A 25,643-nucleotide genomic window follows, 5' to 3' on the forward strand; every position below is an offset into this window, starting at 1 on the left:
AACGATGGAAACAATTAAAAACATCTGTTCTCAAAATGTTCTCTCTATAGTGCAAATTTCTTGGAAAGCAGTTACTCCCTTAGTCTTTGTTAAAGCATCACTTTTACCTTGATAGATGATTAAGTGTGTCGATTTTTTTCTAATATCTTCTAGGGGCCTAAAATTGGCAGTCATTTGTCACCAGAGAAAATTCTGGAAACACTTGACCTCTTATAAATGAAGACTCTACACCTCTTTAAGCTCAATAAGCCCCTTAAAATATTTTGCTACAAAATGCAACATACCAAGATTTTCCTGGTCATCCTATGTCATCACAATGTTGTGGAGAGCCAGCCACTTCAGGTCATATACCCGTCACGGTGAAGGGACTATAAACAGCAGCCCAGCTACCCAACACAAGGGAGCAGCTAAGGCAGACATGGTTCTCTGCCTGGTGGAGTGCTGAAGGGCCATTTAAAACTGGAATCACAGACAGCACTCTGTGGCAAAATGGACAATGCTTGATACCTGTTCTTGAATTACAAGAGAATTACATAGGCGGTGATACGGACAAAGACCAGGAAGAGATTTACCAATGGGTTGTTCTAGGGAGAGTAGGATAACTGTTTAAATTACACTAATGTTGCCATAATATTGTTTTTTCTAATAAATAAAGAATTCTTCTAAAAAGGCATCAAGCAGACAAGCAGACTTATAGTGGTCTGGGTGCTATGTCCCTTTCACGAGGTCAACAGACAAGCAACACTCACAAGTAAACAAAACATTGCTTCCCAGGGAATTAATCTAGTTGGGGACCTGGTATTTCTCGAGTTCACTCTTCTTTTCCTTTCCTGAAACTCCCCTGGAACCCAAGCTCTTCCTCGCCTTTGGAGCTACAGTTAGTCAGAAACCAAACCCAGTTAGCAAATCCCCCTCCCAGGGAGGATGGAGCAGAGGGCAGCCCCCCTCAGTCTCCACGCTCGTGCCAGGATGCGGAGCAGCATGTGGGCAGCCCCCAGGGATGGGCATCATGTCTGCAGCACAGGCCTCAGGATGCTCGCTCCAGCCAAGTGGCTGGAGGCTGAGGGCGGGGACCACCATTACGTCGCCTCTATGAAAAAGGGGCACACAGATGCCCCTGCAGCCCCCACACTCCAAGAAGGCCCCAGTGGGCCAGAAGTCTCCTCTCCTGACGGAGACAACTGCGCCTACTGCCGACTACTTGCTCACTTGGAATTCACTGCCAATCCTTAAGCCCAAAAGGGAAAACAAACTCTGTCTGGAGAAAATTTTCTCCCTGTTTCTGGGGCGATAGAATATAACCATATGCTTATTTGAGAAATGGCAGTGAATTCGCCACGTTTTTTCAAAAAGTGCAGTAATACAGTCTTGCCAACAATGGGAAAAAAAGATGGAAGGAAAAGTGAAAGCTGAGTTGCTAAAAGATGATGATTGAACTTGTTCTGGTAAAAAAAAAAAAAAAAAAATGCGTTTCTGAATGTTATTCTTCCTCACCCTCTACAGAGACTGAGAATTTAAGTACTAAAATTTTCCAGTTAGAAGACAAGCTATGGTTTATATCTTTTTCCTACTTTTACTTATAATAACTAGACCTTTACTATATTTCTTTGTTAAAAGCCTCCAAAGCTAAAAGATTTTTAAATTTTTAAATAAGCTTCCAGATACCTAATGGGAAAAACTACAGGAGAAATCCCGCGGGGTACGGAGGTCTAGGACAAGTCGATGGCTCAGAAATCAGGGTCTCAGTCGTCATGGTCTGGCACCGTGTTTGAAGTGGGAGGTGGTACAGCAAAAGGGTTGAGAGTCACACAGAACTGGTCCCACCCCAGCTCTGTCACTTCCAGGGGAGGGCCCATGGGCAGGTCCCTTCACTGCTGTGTCGCATGCCCTCATAAATGTAAGGCTGTGGGGAGCGTGGTATGGAGAGCATTCTAGAGGGCATGGCAAACAGCAGACAACAAAAGGGAGCTATTACAGTGTGAAAGAATTAAACCCCAAATTACTGAACTCATCCTTGGTTAAAATAAAAGCCAAAACCAAGGGATACAAGTTTTCAACAGCAGGAACCTTGAGAGATGAAAGATTTTGAGTTTTTGTCGTGAGGCTATGAGAATAAAAGGCCCTGGGCTGGCCTTTACATTTTGTTAGAGAGATATGGATAAAGGCTGGAAAACATCAGAAACTATCTTGAACATGAACATCGGCCACACTGGAGGTGAAGGTCCTCCCTTGTCAGACGTGTTCCTGCTCTGTGCCTTTTCATACATCGAGTGGCTTGTTTATCACGTCCTCTCCTGAGCGCTGCTGCTTTAAGCACAATGGTTAGTTGCTACGTAACCTTTAACCTTGAGACTATCTTGTTTACATATCTGTTATAGAAAATTCTATTTGTTCACTGTATGCTGCTTATAGGAAATTGAGTTTTAAAATATTCAATCCACTAACACTGATCTTGTTATAATGAACTCAACCAGTATAAGAACTGTTCAGATCCTCTTAGAGTTAGGAAAAACATCACTTCTTTTCCTCCTTGAATCAATAATGATACAAATAAACTGTAAACCGTCATTCAAGCAAAAACATGTTTAAAATAGAATGCATAAACTCACTTTGTTCTCTTGACACTATTATTACTATCAGTGCTTCCATCACCGATACTGCCGTGATAAGGCAGCTGGTAACGCTGGCCAGGTAACTCCTCGGAGCTGCCCTTCTTCCTTTCTCAGGGGGAGACGTCAAGCTTCCCCGAGGTGACCACCCACGTGGCCAAGGCAACACTGCCTGTCCACCCTAACGCCTACTGGGGGACCCAATCACCATGCAGGGCTCCAGGTCCACTCAGCACGTCTGGTCCCCAAGAAAGGGAAGGGAAGTTCATGCCCTCCTCTCCAGGGAGAGGGTGCCTGTTACCCCAGGCCTGCCTGGGCCTTGCACACGTCCGCCACAACCCCATGTGGCAGGTGTAATTAACCATTTTACCGCTGGGGAAATGGCAGCTCAGCGAGGCGATGGTTCCTCCAGGGCCACTCGAACCAGCCACGCTGGGACACGGGCTGGCCCCGCCCAACCCCAGGGCCCAGCGCTCTGCACCCCGCCTCGCCTGCCTGTGAGCTGTTCGTGACCTTTCCTTCTCCTTAGCTCTTTGCGCACATCCACAGACGCGCGCACATGCAGAGAAGACGCTGACGAGGGGAGCTGCTGCTGCTGCCGGCTGGTGGTGATTGAGCCTGTGTTCCCAGGCAGGCGGCATATGACTCATTTCGCCAAAATCAATATCGTTACACTCATCCTCTGGGAGGTATTCAGCCAGCTGTAAATTTAACCATCCTGACTCAAAGTTAACGAGAAAAGGAGCTTACTAACTTTCAAATCAAACTCTGTGAATCAGAAACAGGGGCCGTCTTGGCACATGGGGTAGAGAGCCAGACGGGCCGTGTCTGAATGTTCCCCGTGGATGAGCTGGGGGACTCTGGAACAGCCAGCAATCCTCTCAGATCCATGGGATCCTAATATGTAAAGTCAGGACAATAAGACTCACCTTGAAGGATTGTTGTGAAAACTGGAAATAATGTATGTAAGACACAAGCCCAGCAAACGACAGGCCCAATAACCAGGAGCTGGAGCAGCAACAATAGTCGCAGTAGAGAAACAGAAGTGGTTGTGGTCCTTTCTTTTATATCAGCTTCAGCCACTGCTTTTACTTATCTGGACGAGACTGAATTTTCCAAAAATTTTTTTATAAAAAGAGTTCTCAACTTGCAAACAAGGTGTGTCCCAACGGTTGACTTTAGGCTTGTGTTTTGGGACTCAGAACTCACCTCTCGGTCAGCAAACATGCTGTGAGTGTGTTCAGGTCCCAAGGTCAGTCAACAGAGGGCTCCTTACCAATGCAAGGAGCCAAACGGCGATGCAAGTGCAACGAAACCCACACAGGGATAAAACGTCACCACTGTGCAATAACAGCAATGGATGAAATCGTACTGTTGATTAAAAACCTCTTTTTATTTATCCAGAGGGCTGGCACGACTTAACCAGAAGAGGATGATGGGACAGATGTTTGTGGAGAGGCGGAAGGACCTCCAGGCACTTTCCAAAGCGTGAGATACAGGGCTGGCAGGGTGTTTTACTGAAGTTTAATAACATCTGTGTTAACATCCATAACTAGGGTCAGCTTCTTACCCAAAGCTGCATGGAAAGAAGGGGGGAAAACACGGTTGAGATCGGAGAGACAAACTCTTCAGAGTGAAAGAGAAAGGGTGTGCATGGGGGTGGGGACAGGTGCGTGGGGCTGAAGGGGGTGTGGCCTTAAGAACAGACATGCTTAAAAGAAGCCCAGGAGGGGACGGCCCGGTGGCGTAGAGGTTAAGTTTGTGCGCCCCCCCTCAGCGGCCTGAGGTTCACAGGCTCAGATCCCAGGCACGGACCTAGGCCACTCATCAAGCCATGCTGTGGCAGCGTCCCACATACAAAATAGAGGAAGATAGGCACAGATGTCAGCCCAGGGCCAATCTTCCTCACCAAAAAATAAAAAAGTAAGCCAGGAAATGGGCACCAGTAAAGGAAGGAGAGGAAAGTGGGGTCGTGGATGACAAGGGAAAGGCCGAGGACTCTGTGGGGGTCCTGCTGCATCAGTGGGAGGGAAAGAGACAGGGAGCATGGGCAGCCACTCACTGGGCAAGGAGGCACTTGAGGGGCAGCAGCCGGGACCATCGTCAGCTCAGACCTCGCTGAGCCCCTTGGAGCCTCCATGCCTAGATCTAGCAGCAAAACCCCTAGGACCAAAGGAGTGAGTATACATGTGCCTGAACCACCAGGAGCTCCGTAAATGTGCCCACGAGCAGGAGACCCTGGAAGCAGCCAGCATCTGCTGTGTATCTGCCTTCCTGGTCTCCACAGGCACCTGAAGGATGCCTAACAGAGTCCCTCTGAGATGTGCTGGGGGACACCGTGCCATGGTGCTCAAAAGCCTGAGAATGGAGAAGCCCAGACCCCTCGGCAAGCACCTCCTCCAGGCCCGGCAGGGGCAGTCCCACTCTAAAGGCTCAGCCCAACAAGAAGCCCCCTTCTGCAGCTGCTTCTCTGAAGCTCCATGAGCTCCTGGCACTCTGCTCCAGGGTTTTCATTTGGACGCTTCTCACCCTTCCTATGCCAAGTGTTCTACAACCATCAGGGCCAACATTTCTCCCCCTGGAGCAGCGGCTGTCAATAGCCAGAGAAGCATCCTTGGGCCTGTCACTTAATCAGAGGGATCAGTCAAGATCAGTCTGGGCTCGCCCTCCTCCCGAGGCCCCGAGTGATCCTCAGCAGGTGGTGAGCCGGCAGCCCTGCTGAGAGCCAAGCGGGCTCCCCAGCAGTCGGCTTAAGCAAACTGTTTGTCTACAGCAGGAAAACAGACGTGGTGAGGGCATGCCACTCCCGGGCTTCAACAGACAAAGCCCTTGCCAGTCACACAGGCTGGAGCTGGATTCCCATCTCTGTCACTGCTGGCTGTATATGTCACCACACACTCTCAGCCTCAGTTTCTGAGACCATGAAGTGGGGATAAAAACACACCCTCACAGGTGAGTGTGGAGACTAAATATGTCATGAGCAATGACATATTTATTCATTTCAGCTTGATACAAGCCAGGCAGTGTACTGGAAACCAGGGCTACCTGGCCCAGGGCCTGGCCCACGGGGTGTGCTCAGCCAATGTGTCCTTCCTTTTCCTTGTAGTGTTTCTGTGATGGGGGCCCGAATCATGATGCAAAAATGAGAGAGTCACCAGAAGACACTTCTTGGAAAACAAGAGAAATGGTCAGGTATGGGTCTAGGCCCAGTTGGCCACTCATTTCCAAGCACCAAGACCCCCGTCAAAAGACCCAGGGACACCTAGAACAGGAAGAGGCAGCCAGGCGCTGGAGACAGCAAGCCTGTGGGCAGTGGAGTCCAAGTGAAGAGCACGCCCACCCCAAATAAAGGGCACGTGCAGTCCCATCACGAGGAAGAAGCTGCTAGCCCATCAGCAGGCCATTTCGTCATGAACAAGTGAAACATGGAGAAGCTGGGAGAACCCTGGAAGACCGGTCTTGCTCCCAGTCTGCCCTGAGACCCACACATGGGACCAAGCGCCATGTAGTATGCTGGCTTGGGGGTCACCAGAGGCTTTTGGAACTGAGCCACCACAGCTGCTCCATTTGGGAAAGGGCCCAGCACCTGGGGTGCTCTGCACACTCACTGGGAACAAGGTCATTATTTCCTACCTTCTGAAGGGCCTCCTGGGGTGGTGACAGAGGAAGGGAAGGGCACCCTTTGCTGAGCACCTACCATACACCAGGTACTCTGCAAAGGGCCTCTGCATCTCAGCTTTTAGCTTTTCCTCTCAACAACCCCACCAGCCACGCGCTGTTCTCCCCTTTCACAGAGGTGGAAATCGAGGTGAAGAAACCCGAGGACGCCCAGCTCAGGTAAGTGGAAAAGCCGCACTATACCCCACCCATGCTCCTTCTATCACACTGCGCTGCCTCCAGCATCCAGGAGCTGGGACCAGGTGGCAGAGCACGGATGTCCCAGACTAGCCAGGGCACATCAGGAGAGCTGACCAGGGCAACAGGAAGGAGGACAGGGTGCCCTGCCAGGCCAGAGCCCTGGGGCTCCAGGGAGAGGACCATCTCCTTAGCAGCCAACAAATGCAAAGTACGAGGCCCTGCATGCCTCCAAGGCCTCAATAGCCAGGCTAGGGCCAGCCTGGGGGGCTGGAATCGGCAAGAAACCAGTACCACTTAGAACTGAGCACGCTCTTCGAGGGATTTTAAGGAGACTGGCTGGTTTGGCATGCAGGAAGAGCTGACTCATAAAGCAGACGACACTCGGGCCCTGATGGAGTCGGCCAGTGTTCCCTGAGGCTGCCTCAGCCTAATGCACCAGAGACGTTTTGTTAGGAAGATTACAGACGGAAACGGGAGCACCAAAAATAATTGATCTGTGAGCGGATTTTATTTAAGTGTTGATTCATGGTTGTTCTATAAGCCAACAGCCCGTCAGAACTATAAATTAATGAGATAAAATGTTGCTGGCTCTCCATATTTCAGGCCAGGTATTGACGTTTTCGAATCCACAGATTTTTAACTGTATTGATCGAGGACACCAGGATAAATGGCCTTGGCGCCAAATTCCCATTAACGACAATGGGCACCGAGTGACTAATTCCCAAAGCACTGCAGCGAGAACACCCTGCACTGCCTTCTCCTGGCAGGGAGTTCTAATTAGATTGAAATGAAAAAGGCAAATCACCAAGGGCAGAAAGAGGCAGACCAAATGAAACGGGAGATGAGACTCGGTGACGAGAAAGGACGAGATAAGTCAAACCAGGCCAAGAGCCACGGGGGCTGCCCAAGCTCTGCTAAAGAGAGCACCCAACACAACCCGGGCCAGGGGAGGGGTGCAGGGACGAGGAGAGAGACAAGAGTGGCGCCCCCCACCTCAACCCCGGTGGCCCCTGATGGGGTTTACTGCCTGGCAAGGTCCAGCCCCGGTGTTGTCTCATCCACACACACACTGAGCAGCTGCTCCCAGCCAGCATGACGGAGACATGATGACCACCAGGACAGGCCCCCATCCTCAAGGAGCTCCCACACTAGCCAGGGAGACAGACACCCCCAAAACAACCCCCTCAGCAGGAGAGGCCCCGTCTAGGGGCTGGAGGGCCTGCCCAAGGGTGAGGTCCAAACGCCTCGACCCTAGCCCCCAAGAGACAAAGGACTTCCAACAACCTCACCACCGTGGCCCTAGCACCAGGACCTGGACATAGTAGGCGCTCTATAAGTAACTCCTAAAGGAATGACACCGGGACTTCACCAGGTGAACCAGTGGTGAGTGCCATTCCCAGCAGAGTGGTGGAACGGAAAAGTCCTCCATCACCTCCCTGACCGGATGGCAAAGCCCCGAGGGCAGGGCCATGCCTGTCCTGTACCATCCCACACACCACAGCCGGAGGGGCTCGCTGGGCCTGGGGCCGGACACGTTTCCCTCCAGCGACAGTTCCACCACCAGCTGGGTGAGGCATGCCTCCCCTCCTCCTCCAGCTCTCCATCAGGCCTCGGTCCCACCCACCAGCTGCAGCCACTAGGGACACCTGCGCCGAGTGCAAATCCAGCCATGACTCTCTCCTGCTCCAAACTCAGCAACGGCCCCCTACTGCCACCTGCTGTGGCAGTCCCTAACTTGTCAGGCAGGAGGACTCTGTTTGAATATCTGAAAATTTCAGAACCCTACCACACTCACACACACACGGCAGTGTCTGTTTAACATCTGTTGATTGAGAAGAGAGACATGACACAGGGCCACTAGGAATCCACTGACGTCATCAAACGCACTTGAATTATCCCGACAGCATCACCAGCATGTGAAAGCAGCCTTCTTTACTCCGAGGGCGGGAGGCACGGGCAGAGTGCTCAGGGACCCCGGGGTGGGGGGGGGCAGTGCCCAGAGAATGCGCCCCCCACAGGCAGGGAACTGTGTGAAGCTCAGGCTCCAGTTCCTGCACCCCCAAACTCACCTCCCCGCAGTCCCTGTACCCCACATTTCCACACACATAACACGGTTCATGTTCCTGTGACAACTCTGTCCTCATTGTTCCATCTGCTGAGAATTCACTTCCGTCCTCCTCGACCACGCCCCCTCTACCCCAATTCTCTGTCCCCCTAACTCCTGCCTCAGCGTGGGTTCCACTTCCTCCAGGAAGTCTTCCTGGATCTTCCAGGCTAGCCGTCCTCGCAGTTCCTCTATCTCGCTCCATCACTGTGACCTGGGGCTCTCTCTGCACTTCTGTCTCCCCAGCAGATGTGAGCTTCTCCAGGGTGGATCCGGGTCTTGTTCACCTCTGTGTCTCTGACACTCAGCGTGGCTTACTGGACACACGAGCAATGGACTGTAACAGTCAGGCCCAGGCCTTGGAGCCTGGCAGACCCGTGTGCGTCCTGGCTCTGCCACTTCCTGGTTTGTGCCTCTGAGCCAGTATGTGAAAAGAGGACTCTAGTGGCACCAGCCTCGAAGGGTGAGTGGGGCCTAAATGAGACCCCGTATGTAAGGCTGCAGAAGAGGGCCTAGCACACAGCAGGTGCTCGGTGGCAGTACCTGCTGCCATCAACACTGACCCAATGGTCACCGTCACCAAGTGGCACCAACTCCCTGAGCCGTGGCTCCCTCATGGGCCCTGCAGGGCTCTCAGTAAGACCACCACCATCAGGAAAATGCTTTGTTGAGAAGAAGAACGCCATGCACTCGGCAGTGTGGAAAGGGCACGGGGTTTGCAGCTGCACAGATATGGCTCCAAATCCCTGCCGGCCATGCACCAGCGGGAGCCCTGAGCACATCACTCAGCCCTTTGAGCCTCAGTCTCCTCGCCTGTAAAATGAGGAGAATCCTCAGGGGAGGAGCGACATATCACGAGTGGAGCCTGTGGCACAGTACCAGCTGCTGACACACCATGGGTCTCATCACCACCCCGACTGAGAGCCTTGGGGCTCACTCAGAGGAGCTGCAAGGCCGCCCCTCAGTGGCCTGGAAGGAGATGAGGACACTCGAGGTGCAAAACAAACCCCACGGTTACCCCAGACCACCCGCTGCATTCCTTCCCCGCGCCTCCTCTGAGCTGCTGGGGAGGAACTGTGCGGGGGGATCCGGAGTTGTTGCCCTGGGAGGGGCACAGGCCCCACACCACCACTGCTGGGCCAGGCAGGCGGGGGCTGCCCGAGGGCTCAAGGGATGCCTCAGGGACTGGCATGAACTCCAGCCTCCTCTCCTGGCAGTGGCAGTGGTGCCCAGCAGCACAGAGACCCAGGAGGAGCCCAGGGAGGAAAAGGTAGGTGGGCACTGAAAGCAGCCGGCCTAGGAGTCGGGGCAGAGGTGGGAACCCAGCCCCGTGCTCCTGACTCTGTTCTCACCTGAACCACAGACAGCACCCCGCTCAGGCCTGTGGCCAGATTAAGTGCTAACAGGGCCTGCTGCACAGGAGCGCTCGGTAATGGAAAGTTCCTTCCACCGACTTCTCTCTCCTTCTCGCCCTGCTTGTCAAGAGCCCCCTTAGGATTTACCAGCACGGATCCATCTCACCCAAATGCCTTTTCAGTGTGGGCATTAAGGCAGAACTAGTTTGCAGACTTTCCTTACGAGCTGGAATCATTCCTTACAGCCTTTCGACGATAATGAATTGACAGGAATTCTAAACTGATTCCAACCAAAGGACGCTGTGATAAAGCTGAATCCATTTCAGTACAAATTACACGTCAGAAGTTGACTAAAAAGCCACCTCTTTATCCAGCCCCACAGCCTAGAGCTGAGACAACCTTGGGGCTCTGTCCTCTGGGCAGGCTGGCAGAGGCCCACCTCGATCCCTCCGTGGAGAGTCCTGGTTCCGGGCAAACGGCCTAGAAACACACTCACCAATCTGAGCCTGTCCTGAGGTCCATCTCCCACTGCCCTGAAACCGTACACAGCTGTGGCTGCAGACACCCAAGAGAAGCTTCCCCCGTGAGGAAGCTGGCTCAGTTACCAGCTCTGAGGAGGGGGCACCTCGGGGTAACAATATAGAGAAACATACCTGTTTCGAGGTCTGTTAGGTGCAGGGCGAAGTCGAAGCCACCACTGAGGATGCGCTGGCCGCAGGGAGACCACCGGGCAGCCCGCACCGCCTCACTGTGCAGGGAGTAGGTCTGCAAGCAGCTCCCCGAGTCCACGGCGTTCCACACCTACAAGGCAAACACAGCGCAGATGTCACAAACGGGGGCCTGGACTCCGGGGCTCTGCTCAGCCCCTCTGCGCCAGGAAAAGGGTCCCGTGGTGGCACCGGATTCCCATTATTTACCATTAAAACAATATCTAGATGTTCAACTTTTCCTTGTAGAAATATAAAAGCTTGGGACTGCAAGGTGAGGGGGGGCTTTTCCCAACAGTTCTTCCGGAGTTAAGGGGGCCCACAGAAAACAGCATTCCATGTGTTGCTGCTCCGCCACCAGCCCTTCACACCTGCTCCACACCTGCTCACCACCAAAACGTCCTGCTCCACTCACAGCTCTAGCACCATCTCACCTGCATCTCTGACATCTGTCCTCTGAGACGGGGCTGTCTGAGCCCTGCAGTGGACACTGCACCAGGCCGGGCTATCTTCACAGGTCCTGCTTCACAACCGAGATCCCAAGGAGAGCCTCCACCCCTGTGTTTATAACCAGCCAAGAGCAAACACCTGCCTGAAAGGCAAGCTCTCTTTCTGTCTGGGAGAGAAGGTACTGGCCCTCATTCCCACCCTGGCTTTCCATGGGGAATGGGGCTCACAGCAGAAAGCCCTGTGTACCTTAATGACTTCTGAAACATGTTTGTAAGCCCTCCGGTATAGAACCATACATTCCGAGAGCCGTGGCCACTCCGTGGGTGAGAGGGCTGGGTCCAGCTCTTCACCAGGTCTCCTAGGAAACTCCACGACCACCACACAAGCCGACAGGGCTGGCCCTGGGCCTGGCACCCGGCGGTACTCAGCAGTGCTGGTCTCCCACCCTCGCTGTCACTATAGGGAGAAGGGGACGCTCCCACCCCACCATCCGGAGTGGCTCAGAGGGTTGAACAGGAGGCAGGAAGAGCACCAGCATCCAGCGTGGGCATCAGAGCCAAGTGCCTCACACGTGACACTGCTGCTCAGGGGCCATGTGACTCGGCTGAGTAGCTTGGCCTCTCTGGGCCTCAGTCTCCTCCTTCGTAAAGTGGGAATGAGAAGAGCCCCGTCTGAAGGGCAGTGGTGAGGAATGAGTGAGGACTGAGCACGCAGCACCGTGGCTGGCACACAGCAGGAGCTGTGGCACTGGTGGGCATGTTTCTTGACGCCTGCAATGCGAATGGTTCCTAACAGCAGGCATCAGGGACTCCTCGACGACGTCAGGGAACCCAAGCTTCATCTCCTTAATAAGAGAAAAACCCAAAGTGCACCCACACACATCCACAAACCTGATCCTAGAGATAACCTTCCCTTTCAAGATGAGAAAATGCATCCTACCACGTCCTGAAGGTTCTCAAAGTGCAAAGGAGCAGAGTTCTGAAGGCACTCTGGGCATATGTAAACGTCTAAGCTTAAGAAAACAAGAGGTCAACAGTAGCCTTTAAAGAATGTGCAGAGAGCTCAGTTCCTTTCTTCCTTATTAGGGGTCAATAGCTGGGGTCTCAAACTGAAAAACCAAGTAATAGCAACATTTACATTTAGAAATATGGGCAGAAATAACAGAAGAAACATCCAGAAGACTTCAAAGTGGAGTGGGAATTCATGGTAGAAGGGCAGAGTGCAAGCAACCTCTGTTTTTTCAAAGTTATGTACAAGCATGATTTTAATAGAAAAAATAAAGTTAATGAACTAGATCTACAGGGTTAACACAGCTACAGTAAAAAAATAATATTGAGTACATAAGACAAGCTGTATATATGCAGTACGATGCCATCTAAGTTTTAGAAACACACAAAACACCACCTCACACCCATTAGGATGGTTTCTATCAAAAAAAGAAAAGAAAAGAACAAGTGTTGGAGGGGAAGTGGGAGAAATTGGAACCCTTCTGCGCTGTTGGTGGGAATGCAAAATGGTGCGGCCACTATGGAAAACAGCATGGCAAAAAATTTAAAAAATTAAACATAGAGTTACCATTTGATCCAGCAATTCCACTTGTGTATACACACCCAGAAAACTGAGACCATGGTCTCAAAGAGATATTTGTACACCAACGTTCATCACAGCATTATTCACAATAGTCAAAAGGTAGAAGCAACCCAAGTGTCCATTGACAGATGAATGGATAGACACAATGTGGTATATCCATACAATGGAATATTGTTCAGCCTTAAAAAGGAAGGAAATTCTGGCACATGCTAAAACATGGATGAACCTTGAGGACATTATGCTAAGTGAATAAGCCAGATACAAAAGGACAGATACTGTATGACTCCACTTACGTGAGGTACCAAGAGTAATTAAATTCAGAGAGACAGAAAGTAGAATGGTGGGTGCCAGGGGCTATGGGGATGGGGGAAGGGGGAGTTAGTATTTAATGGGGGCTGAGTTTCAGCGGTTTTGCAAGATGAAAAGAGTTCTGGAGACGGATAGTGGTGATGGTTGCACAACAATGTGAATGTACCTAATGCCACTGAACCGTATACTTAAAAATGGTTAAAATGAAATTCTATGTTATGTGTATTTCACCACAATTTTAAAAATACACATGAAGCAAAACTCTATCACGTTTATTTATCCATTTGTAGTAAGACTAGAAAAACATGAATGGAGAGGGTGGTTGCTCCTGGGAATAGAGGGAAAAGACAGCTGGGAACACTATGCTGTACCCCCTCTAAAGAGGGCAGAGAGAGAGAGGGAATATGCTCTGAAGCAAACGTGCTCGAACGTTTCCATCTATCAAACTCATTCATTTATTCATTCATTCAACCAGCATTTCCTGAGTCCCTGCTATTAGCCAGGCATTGCTCAGCAGTATAAACAAATAAGACAAAATCCCTTGACTTCGAAGAGTTTACAATCTCGTAGGGGAGACAAACACGAAACAAGACAAGCAGAATCTATATAGTGTATTAGGTGGTGGTAAAGACTGAAATTCTACAAAGGAAGTAGGAAAGGGGCCATAGGTCAGGAAAAGGGGCTGAAATGGTGACCCGGAAGGGCCTCTCAGAGAAGGCAGCTGAAAGAAGGCCTGAAGAGGTGAGGAAGGGAGCTATACAGAAACTGGGGGAAGAACCTTCCAGGCAGGAGCAGGGCCACCTGGGCTGCTGTGTGGGGAGGAGAGTGAGGGGCAAGGGAGACACAGAGAGATGGTGAGGAGCTTCTGCAAGAATCCAGGGGAGAGAGGAGATGGCTTGGACCAGTTGGAGGCAGTAGAGAAGTGGCCTCACGTGGAAAGTAGAACCAACACAATCTCCTTGGGTTGGAGGTGGGCTAGGAGGGCAAGAGAAAAGTCCAGGACAACTCTGGAGGTTTTGGCTGGAGCACCAAGAGGAAAGGAGCTAAAGGGGTGCCTCAGACAAGAGGAGGAGCGAGTTTGAGGGAGTAAGACCAGGAGCTCGGTTTTGAACCACAGAGAGCAGGCCATTGGATACGTGAGCGTGATGTCCAAAAGAGAGGTCCAGGGTGGAGGCTGAGCTCTGCAAGTCATTGCCAGAGATGGTGCTTCAGTCACGAACTGGATGAGCTCTCAGAGGGAACAAATGAGGACAGGGCCGAGAGGAGGCCCAGAGCTCACAGGAAGGGGTTGAGGAGGCTATGGAGAAACTAGAAAAGGAATCTGAGAAGAAGAGGCCAATGAGGTGGGAGAGAAAACAGAAGAGGGGTGTCAAATGCTGCTGCGTGGTCGACGGGACGAGAACCGGGGCCAGAGCCCTGGATTCTACAGTCTGAGTGGTGGGTACACAGGTGTCTGTTATGTTCCTTTCTAGACTTTTGAGTATGTTTAAAAATTTTCATAATTTAAAATAAAAATGTTAATGAAGAGGGAGAGGAGAAGAAGGGAGAGAAGGAGCGATGGAAAAAGGAGACGGAAGAGGAGGTGGGGAGAGGAGAGAAGAAAGCAAAGGGGATGGGGAGGAAGGAGAAGAAAACGGAAGGAAGGGCCCAGGGGGAGGAAAAGGGAGGAGGGAAGGTGGGGGAGGGGAAGGAGCAGGGGGAGGAAAAGGAGGAGGAGGGGGAACAGGAGGAGGAGGAGGAGAAGGAAGAGGAGGAAGGAGGATGGATCATGGTCGTAATCAAAGAAAGACAAAAGCAGAGAGTGGAACTCTCGCACCAAGGCCAAAAGCAGCAAACCAGGAAGTTTAAATTCTTGGCCAGGAGGCCTCCTGAATCAGCCACGGAAATACCTTTAAGGAAATCTATCAATCTGTAAATTGTCCGATAACTCCCCTCTGAAGTAAAAAATGCACACTTGGCTCTCCTGGTTGATATATGCACAATGATAGCGTCCGAATCAATGCAGACTAGTCAGCCACTTCTCAAAGCTACCCAGGGTGAAGAAGAGAAGAATCTTTGCTAATCGCTCTCCCTAAGTGAATTTTATGTTCATTGTCAGGTTTTAAAGATTAATTCCCAAACCCTGCAGCAGCCTGAAGTGTGTACCTTTTTTCAATTAAGTAATCAGAGATCCCGATGTGCCTTCATGGAATTAAGGAGTTAAGTCTTCTATCAAATGTTCTAAGATGACTTGATGTGTTAACTAGAGACATTCCATGTGTCCAGCAAAAGTCGGATTTGGAAAGAACATGACATGTAAAATGTGGTGCAGTCACTTGCTGGTCCCACGTTTACTGCGGTTTCCACGTCCTGGTGACTGAACCGTGGCCCAACAGGAGTTCCTCGTAGGCTCTTAAGACCTGCTGCTTTAGCCACAGGCCATGCTCTTCCTGCCTACTTGCCTGCCTTTTGTTTTTGATTATAAAACAAATACAACCTACTTATAAAATATTCAAATTATACAGAAGTGCAAAAAGCAAAATCCCATAAAAATCAACTACAGGATTGTTGTTTCTCTGCTTACATTGGAAACAAGTGTGCTCTGCAAAAAAAAAAAAAAAAAAAGTCAAAAAACAGAGAAACACAAAGAAAACAAGAGTCATCCATAATCCCACCACCTGGAGATATGGCTGTCAGACTTCTGGGTGACCACCTGCCTCCCACTTGGCCCTGCCCTGCCAGCTCCTGCCCCAGGGACCCTCCTAGTTCAGCCCTGGCTCCTGGCCTCCTCTCCACCTCTTGAGAGCCCCTGCTGCCCCAGGAAATCATTCTAGAGACCACTCTTGGACTCACACAGCTCAGCACAAGCCTGTGCAGCCAGTGTGCAAGGCTTCACCAGGCCGTTTGCCTGCAAAAGCTTTGGGAATCCTTCACGGTGTGCATGTTCAAGGGCTGAAACTACAGACAAATTTGGGGAGATGTCTTAACAATATTGAGTGCTTCAATGCATGAATAAGATAGATCTCTCCTTTTATTTAGTTCTTTAATTTCTATAAGCAAAAATCTTGCACACCTTTTGTCAAATTTATCCCTAATTATTTCACATTTGATACCGCAAATGGTATTTCAAATTTTAATTCGATTCTTCATTTCTAATACACAGAAATACAATTAATTTTGAATATTGACCTTGAATTCTGCAACCATGCTAAACTAATTTATTGGTTCTAGAAGCTTTTTTGTAGATTCAGTAGAATTTTCTACAATCATGTTGTCTGTAAATGAAGACAGATTTACTTCCACCTTTCCAATCCAGATACTTTTTATTTCTCTTTCTTGCCTTATTGCACAGCCTAGAATCTCTAGTACAATGCCGAGTAGACATGGTGAGAGTGGACACCCTTGCCTTGCTCCTGATCTTATGGGGACAGCAGTCAGTCTCTTACACAGTTAAGTGTGATGCTAGAGCTAACGTTTTCGTAAATGCCCCTTAACAGTTTGAAAAAATTCCCTTCTATTTCTAGCTTGCTGAAATTTTTTATCAGGAATGAATGTTGGATATTGTCAAAAGCTCTTCCTGGGTCTACTGAAACGATCATGTGGTTTTTCTTTTATAGTTCATGAATATGCTGAATTACATTGATTGATTTTCAAATATTAGGCTAACCATGCATTCCTGGGACAGATTCTACTTAGTCATTATATAATACATACATACATACTTACATACATACATACACAGTTGGATTGATTTGCTAACATTTTATTTAAAATTTTGTATCTAAGTTAATGAGAGATATTGGTCTGTCACTTTCTTCTCTTATAATGTCTTTTTCTTGGTTTGATATCAGGGTAATGATGGCTTCATAGAATGAGTTGGGAAGTGTTTGACCTCTTCGATTTGCTGGAATAGTTTGTATAGAACTGTGTATTAGGTTCCTAGGGCTGCCCTAACAAAGTACCACCAACTGGGTAGCTTAAACAATAGAAATGTATTGTCTCACGATTCTGGAAACTAAAAGTCAGAATCAAGGTGTTGGCAGCGTTTTCCTTCTGATGGCTGTGAGGGAAGGATCTGTCCCAGATCTCTCTTCTCAACTTGTGGATGGCTGTCTTCATGGTCACATGGCATCCTCCCTCTTGCTTTTCTGTCTCCAAATCTCCCCATCCTAATGGCCCACCCTCACTTTAACTTGATTATCTCCGTAAAAACCCTATCTCCAAATAAAGACACGTTCTGAAACACTGGGAGTTAGGAGTTCAAATCGTAAGTTTTGAGAGAGATCCAATTCAGCCCATAACAAATTGGTATTATTTCTTTTGGTAGAATTCACTAGTGAAGTCATTTGGACCTGGAGTTTTCTTTGTGGAGTTTTTTAATTATGAATTCTATTTCTTTAATAGGCACAGAGCTTCGAATGTTATCTATTTCTTTTTTTTTTTATAATTTTATTTATTTATTTTTTTCCCCCAAAGCCCCAGTAGATAGTTGTATGTCATAGCTGCACATCCTTGTAGTTGCTGTACGTGGGACACGGCCTCAGCATGGCCAGAGAAGCGGTGCGTCGGTGCGTACCTGGGATCTGAACCCTGGGCCGCCAGCAGCGGAGCGCGCACACTTAACTGCTAAGCCACGGGGCCGGCCCTTATCTATTTCTTCATGAGTGAGCTTTTATTGTTTGGGTCTTTCAAGGGATTTATCCATTACATCTAATTTGTCAAATTCATTGGCATAAAGTTGATCATAGCATTACTTTAGTACCCTTTTAATATCTGTAAAATTTGCAATTAAATCACTTCTCTTACTCATAATATTGGTAATTTGTATCTTTTCTCTTTTATTCCTGATAAGTCTGGCTAAAGGTTTATCACTTTCATTGATCTCAAACAACTAGCTTTTGGTTTCACTGATTTTTCTCTACTATTTTTCTGTTTTCTATTTTAATTATTTAATTATTTCTGCTCTTATCTTTATGTCTCTCTTTTCTTTTTTTTTTTTTTTTTGCTTACTTTGCATTGAATTTGCTCTTCTTTTTCTTGTATCATAAAGTAGAAGTTGAGATCACTGATATTAAATTTTCTTCCTTACTAATATAGGCATTTAGTGCTATAAATTATCATCTGAGAACCACTCTAGTTATGTTCCACAAATTTTTATATGTTGTGTTTTCATTTGCATTTAGTTCAAAATATTTTCTAATATCCTTATCAGTTTCTTCCTTGACCCATGGGTTATTTAGAAGTGTGTTGGTCAGTTTCCAAATATTTGGGAGTTTTCCAGATATCTTTCTGTCATTGATTTTTAATTTAATCTCATCACCATTAGAGAATATACTTTGAATGATTTCATCCCTTTTAAATTTACTGAGACTTGTTTTATGGCCTCTAATATGGTCTATCTTGGTAAACATTCCATGTACACTTGAAAAAAACGTGCATTCTGCTGTTGTTACATAGAGTGTTCTATAAATATCAATTAGGCCAAGTTGGGTGATAAGGTTGTTCAAGTCTCCTATGTATTTACTGATTTTCTGTCCACCTGATCTATTGATTATTGAAAAAGGGGTGTTGAAACCTCCAACTATAATTGTGGATTTGATTATTTCTCCAATTCTATCAGTTTTGCTTCATGTATTTTAAAGCTCTCTTTTTAGGTGTATAAATATTTATGCATCTAATGTTTATGTACCTAATGTTATGTCCTGTGATGAATTAACCCATTTATCATCATAAGATGGCTCTCTTTATCCCTGCTAATATTCTTTGCTCTGAAATCTTCTGTGCTGATATTCACATAGCCACTCTAGCTTTTTTTAAATTACTTGGTATATCTTTTCCATCCTTTTACATTTAACCTTTTATGTCTTTATATTTAAAGTGGGTTTCTTGAAGTCATTGTATAATTAGGTCTTGCCTTTCTAGCCAAGCTAACAATCTCTGTCTTTTATAAGAGTGTTTAGACCATTTCATCTATTATTAATATGATTTGGTTTAAATTTTCCTATTTGTTTTCTATTTATCTCAACCATTCACTGATTCCTTTTTTTTTTTTTTGCCTTCCTCTAGACTATCTTTTGTTATTTCATTTTATCTCTCATTGTTAGATTACTAACCACTAATCTTTGTTTTATTATGAGTTGATTAAGGTTTATAGCATACATCTGTAACCTATCACAGTCTACCTGCAAACAATATTATCACCTGCTTTATAAGAACCATAACACTATACACCACTCCCCTTCTCAGTCTTTGTACATTATTATACATTTAATACCTACATCTGTCATAAACTCCACAAAACGTTATTATTTTTACTTTAAGCAGTCAATCATCATTTAAAGTGATATTTTAATAAGAACAAAAAGGATTTATATTTACTCACAGTTACTATTTCTGGTGCTCATCATTCTTCTATGTAGATGCAGATTTCTATCTTGTATCATTTCTTTTCTGCCTCAAGAACTTTTTTCACATTTCCTATAGTGCAGGTCTGCTGGTGATGAATTACTTCAGCATTTAAATGTCTGAAAAAGTATTTTGCCTTTATTTATTTTTTTGTTTATTTGTTTTGAGGAAGATTGGCTCTGAGCTAACATCTGTTGCCAATCTTCCTCCCTTTTTCCCTTTTTTTTTTTTTTATAATTTTATTTATTTATTTTTTCCCCCAAAGCCCTAGTAGATAGCTGTATGTCATAGCTGCACATCCTTCTAGTTGCTGCATGTGGGATGCGGCCTCAGCATGGCTGGAGAAGTGGTGAGTCGGTGCACACCTGGGATCTGAACCCGGGCCGCCAGCAGCGGAGCGCGCGCACTTAACCACTAAGCCACGGGGCCGGCCCCCTTTTTCCCTTTTTATCCCCAAAGCCCCAGTAGATAGTCGTATGTCATAGTTGTACATCCTTCTAGGTGCTCTATGTGGGATGCAGCCTCAGCATGGCTTGACAAGCGGTGCGTTTGTCCGTGCCTAGGATCCGAACTGGCAAGCCCTGGGCTGCCGAAGCAGAGCGCGTGAACTTAACCACTGCACCACTGGGCCGGCCCCTTGCCTTTCTTTTAAAAAGATATTTTGCTGGGTATTAAATTTTAGGTTAACGGTGCTTTAGGTTTTTTTTTCTTTCAGTACTTTAAATATGTTATTCCATTGCCTTCTGGCATTATGTCCAATAAGAAGCCTGCTGTCTTTCTTATCTTTGTTCCTCTGTATGTGACTTGTCTTTTTCTCCCTGTCTGGCTGCTTTTAAGATTTTTCTCTTTATCATTGGTTATAAAAATTCTATTATGACGTACCTTGGTGAACTTTTTTCATGTTTCTTGTGCTTGGGGTTCACTGAGGCTCTTGGATTTGAGGGTTTCTAATTTTCATCAAGTCTGGAAAACTTTCAGCCTTTATTTTTTTTTAAATATTTTTTCTGCTCTCTTTCTTTGAGGATTGCAATTTCATGTATATTGGGCGAGCTTGAAGTTGTCCCACAGCTCACTGATGTCCTGTTCATTTTTCCCCCAAGCTGTTTGCTCTGTTTTGCATTTTGGATAGTATCTATAACTATGGCTTCAAATTTGCTAACCTTTCCTTTTATAGCTTCTAATCTGTTGTTAATCCTGTCTAGTGTATTTTTCATCTAAGATAATTTTTTTTTCATCTCTAAAAGTTTGATTTGGATCTTTCTTATATCTTCCATGTCTCTCCTTAACATGCTCATGTTTTTCTCTGCCTTTTTGCATATATGGAGTATAATAGGTGGCTTAAGGTTCTGATCTACTAATTGTCTCATCTGGGTCTGTTTCTGTTGATTGATTTTTCTTATCATCCTGGTTCTTATTTTTCTACTCCTTTGCATGCCTTGTAATCTTTGTTTGGATGTCAGACACAGTGAATTTTACTTTAGTAGACGTTCTACATTTTTGTATTCCTATAAATAGTCTCATCACGAGGTTTGTTCTGGGACACAGTTAAATTACTTGGACACAGTTCACTCTTCGCCAGGATAGTTCAAAGCTTTGATAGGAGGGGCCGAAGCTGCATTTAGTTTAGGGCTATTTTACCCCACTACTGAGGCAACACCTCTGTGCACTGTGAGGCTTTCCCACTCTGGCTTGTGGGAATATGAACTATTCTTGGCCCTGTGAGCTCTGGGGATTGTTCACCCTGCTCCTTTTGAGTGGCTCTTTGCCCACCTCAAGGAGCTTCCTCACACACGTGTGCTGATTGGTATTCCACTGAAGACTTGGGGGGGAACCTCCTGCAGATCTCTGGAGCTTTCTCTCTGGGTAGTTCTCTAACCTCTGGTTCTCACCCTGAGAACTCTAGCCGCCTTGACCCTCCTGGACTCCCAGCTTGTCTCCTCAACTCAGGAAGGTCACTGGGACCCACCTGGGTTTCTCCTCCCTGTGCTATAGCCTAAAAACTCACCAGACAATAAGCTGGAGCAATTTTAAGGCTCACCTCACTTTGTTTCCCCTCTCTTGGGGATCACTGTCTACGCTGCCTGGTGTTCAGTGTTTGAAAACCACTGTTTCTTTTGTTGTTGTTGTTTTCTTTGTTTTCTTGTGTGTAAGCCCAGCAAACAGCACAAATGTTGAAAGCTCATTTGAATTTTAAAGAATTCCTAACCTACTGATCAATTCTAACTTAGAATTTCTCAATTATTTTTTGTCTTAACTCAGGCTCCTCTCTGTCATTTTCATTAAATTAATGCAAAGCAATTCTCATCCTCGGGCTGGAAGAAATCTTTTAACTCCCTTATCTGGTTGGGTTTTGTTTTTTCTTTTTCCTAAATTTTTTCACCCATTTCTCCCATCCCCCAACCCCTGCCACTGACAACCACCAATCTGTTCTCTGTATCTATGAGCTCTTTTTTTTTTTTTTTGATTCCATATATAAGAGAGATCACATGGTATTTGTCTTTCTCTGTCTGACTTATTTCACTTAGCCTAATGACTTTGAGGGCATTGTTTCTTATATTTTGTCCAGTTTTTAATTGTTTAAGATTGGAGCATAAGTCTGGTCCCTATTACTCCATCTTTGCAAAAAGCACAAGTTCCCATAAGTTATTTATAAGTGTGTGGTTTAACTGCCAAATGTTTATAGAGTTGTTCTTATTGTTCGGTGTCTTATTATTTATTACTAATTTAATTCCATTGTGATCAGAGACTAGGCTCTGTATTGTTTCAATCCTTTCAAATGTATTAAGATTTGCTTCATGACCTAGTATAAGGCCTACCTTAGTGAAGTACTATTTGAATTTGAAAAGTATATGTACACTTTTATATACATGTATACTTTGAAAAGTATATGTGCACTTGTTATGTAGTACTATATACATATATATAACATATTTAACATACATATATAGTGTTCTATATGTATCCTGCATTTATGTATAGTGTTCTATAAATGTCAATTAAGTTAAGGTAGTTAGTAGTGTCATACACATCTATCCTCACTAATTTGTCTAGTTGTTCTATCAACTACTTAGGGAAGACTATTTGAATCTCCACCTATGACTGTGGATTTGTTTATTCTCCCTTTAATTCTATAAAAAATAATTTCATGTATTTTGAAGCTCTGTTATTAAGTGTAAATATGATTGTTATGTCTTCCTGATAAACTGGTCCTTTTATCATCATGAAATGTCCCTCTTATCTCTGGTAATACCCTTCATCTTGAAGTCTATTTTATTGGTTAGTATTACAATACTTTCAGTCTTCTTATGCTTACAATTGAATGGCATCTCTTTATTCTATCTATTTACTTTCAGCCTATTTGTTTCTTTTTCACTTAAAGTGTATCTCTTGTCAACAGAATATAGTTTAGTTTTGCTTTTATCCATTCTGACAGTCTCTTTTAGTTATAGTGGTTAGTCCATTACATTTAATGTAATTGTTGATATGAGCAGACTTACATGTATCATTCTGCTATTTATTTTCTGTTTTTCTCTCTTTTATTCCTCTCTTCCTCCTTTACTGTCTTCTTTTGGAATAACTGACTATTTATAGAATTCCATTTTATCTATTGGCTTTTAGCTATACCACTTTACGTTACTTTTTTTAGCGGCTGCTCTGGGGATTACAATACACATCCTTCGTATTTTAAAGTTTCCTTACAGCTAATATTGTACCGTTTACATAAAATGTAAGAAGCTTGCCACCATAAATTTTTTTCCAACCCCACCTTTACTCCATAGTTCTCATATGTATAACATCTACGTATGTCATAAACCCCACAATGCAATACTATAATTTTCGCTTTAAATTATCATATGTATTTTTAAAAATTTAAAAGGAAAAAATGGTCTTCAATATTTTCCAATCATATATTTACCATTTCCAGTCTCTTCATTCCTTCCTGGAGATCTGAGTGCCAATCTGGTATCATATTCTTTCATCGAGAAAAACTTACTTTAACGTTTCTGTAGCACACATCTGCTGCCAGTGAATTCTCACTTAGTTTTCATTTATCCGAGAATGTCTTTATTTTACTTGCATTCTTGAAGGATACAGAATTATGGGTTGACATGTTTTTATTTTTCTATCAGCACCTTAAAGATGCCCAGCCCCTGTCTCTGGATTTGACTTTTTCTTGTGAGAGGTCAGTAGTGTTCTATCATTATTCTCCACATGATATTCATTATTCTCTGGCTACTTTCAAGATTTTCTTTTTATCTTTGGTTTCCAGAAGTTTGGCTATGATGTGCCGAGGTGTGATTTTCTTTGCATTTGTCCTGTTTGGAGTTTGTGAGGATTTTTTTCCTTTTGAATCTGAAAATGTACATATTTCATCAAATTTGGGAAGTTTTCAGGCCTTATTTCTTCAACTAGTTTTTCTTCCCCATTCCCTCTCATCTCCTCCGAGACTCCAATTACACATATATTATTACAATATATATTGCACAAATATCTTTTGATATTGTCCGCAGGTCCCTGAGTATCTGTTCTTTTTTTTCCCGTTCTTTTTCTGTTATCAGGTTGACTAATTTCTATTGCTCTATCTGCAAGTTCACTGGCTCTTTCTTCCGTCATCTCCATTCTGCAATGGAGGCCAGATGATGAATTCTTTTTTTTTTTAAAGATTTTATTTATTTAATTTTTTCCCCCCAAAGCCCCAGTAGATAGTTGTATGTCATAGCTGCACATCCTTCTAGTTGCTGTATGTGGGACTCGGCCTCAGGATGGACGGAGAAGTGGTGCCTTGATGCGCACCCGGGATCCGAACCCGGGCCACCAGCATTGCAGTGCGCGCACTTAACCACCAAGCCACAGGGCCGGCCCCAGATGATGAATTCTTTATTTCAGATACTGTATTTTTCAGTTACAGAATTTCCATTTGTTTTTTCTTTATAGTTTCTATTTCGCTACTGAGATTTCCTATCTTTTTATTCATTGTGAGTATATTTTCCTTTGTATCCTTGAGCATATTTATAATAATTGTTTTAAAATACTTACCTGCTAATTCCAACATGTGGATCATCTTGGAGTCAAGCTCCACTGATTGCCTTCTCCTGAATAAGGGTCCCCTTTTCCTGTTTCTTCTTACATTGAGTAATTTTGGGTGGAATACTAGATATTACAAAATTTACTTGTATAAACTCCAGATTCTGTTACGTTTCTCTGAAGAACACTGATTTTTTTTTTTTAAACAGGCAGCTAACTTGGCTCTACTCACATTTCAAACTCTGTCTCCTCTGCCGTGTGCAGCAGCAGCAATTTCTGCTCAGTTCTCTTATCCTTAGCTGAGCTGCTCAGAGTCTGCCCCATGCAGGGGTTCAGGAGCCATCCAGAGATTTGGGCAGAGACTATACACAGAACTTGTGGCTCCCTCTCTCTGACTCTTTCCTTTCTGAGATTTCTCTCCTCATTTTCCAGCTGCTATGGTTGTGCCAAATTCTGTCCTCTCATTCTTCAAGCCGGTAACACTGCTAGTTTTCTATCCAACTCTTACCTGCTCTGCCTGGCATGGACTGGAACCTACCCTCAAGCAGAAAAACATAAAAGCAGAAGACTCACTCAGTGCCATTTCCTTCTTGTAAGAACAGACTCTCTTCCAGGGTCTACCTGCTGTTTGTTGCTCTCTAAAACCTTCAGGTATTTGCTGTTGTTGTTGTTGTGCAAAGTCTGTAGTTGTCAGTGGTGGGAAGGTTAGTCTGATAGGAACTGCTCCTTCATTACTAGAAGCCAAATCTAATATCTAATTTTAAGCATCTATTTTGCAGTAAAGAAAGTAATGCATCACCTCACCTCCTGATTTCCATCCCCATGCCTGCCATACACAAACCCATTACCCCAATACTTTAGTAAAAATCTCCCCACACTTGGCCTTCTGGTAGGAATATTTAGAAGAGTGAAGAGATTGGAGTATTCGTTCTGCGGGTGAGTCACTATGTCACAGAGATGACAAGAAGGCCATTGGTGATCTACAGATTGATGTCATTTACTGCAGGCTGAAAGGGGAGCCAGGAATGATTTGAGGAGATGACTCCTCCCACACTACTCCCCCAACCCCTGCCAGCTTCAGGAAAACTTGTAGAGAGCCTGGGAAGACTGCAGGGTTCCCAACACACATGGTATAGGAGTTTGAACCAATTTTACATGAAACCCTAATGGCAGGGTACCTCAGCTGATATCTGTCACAAGGGGCTCTCATCTGCAGAAATAGTGAGAGTCAAAGCAGTGTTTTCATTTTACA

At 45.6% G+C, this 25,643-nt stretch overlaps 1 protein-coding gene across 6 annotated transcripts in view; it reads right to left on the reverse strand.

Annotated features, from left to right (window-relative positions):
- WDR25 (WD repeat domain 25) overlaps positions 1-25,643 on the reverse strand; it is a 141,444-nt gene that overhangs the window by 44,150 nt on the left and 71,651 nt on the right. For all 6 annotated transcript variants that reach the window (XM_014790451.2, XM_087447939.1, XM_087447937.1 and 3 more), the window contains exon 3: positions 10,580-10,727. In XM_014790451.2, the coding sequence (XP_014645937.1) occupies positions 10,580-10,727 (148 nt within the window). The remainder of the gene's footprint in view (positions 1-10,579; positions 10,728-25,643) is intronic.

This window comes from Ceratotherium simum, chromosome 24 (assembly GCF_057802395.1).
Source record: "Ceratotherium simum simum isolate JZ-2026a chromosome 24, ASM5780239v1, whole genome shotgun sequence".
Classification (NCBI taxonomy): Eukaryota; Metazoa; Chordata; class Mammalia; order Perissodactyla; family Rhinocerotidae; genus Ceratotherium; species Ceratotherium simum.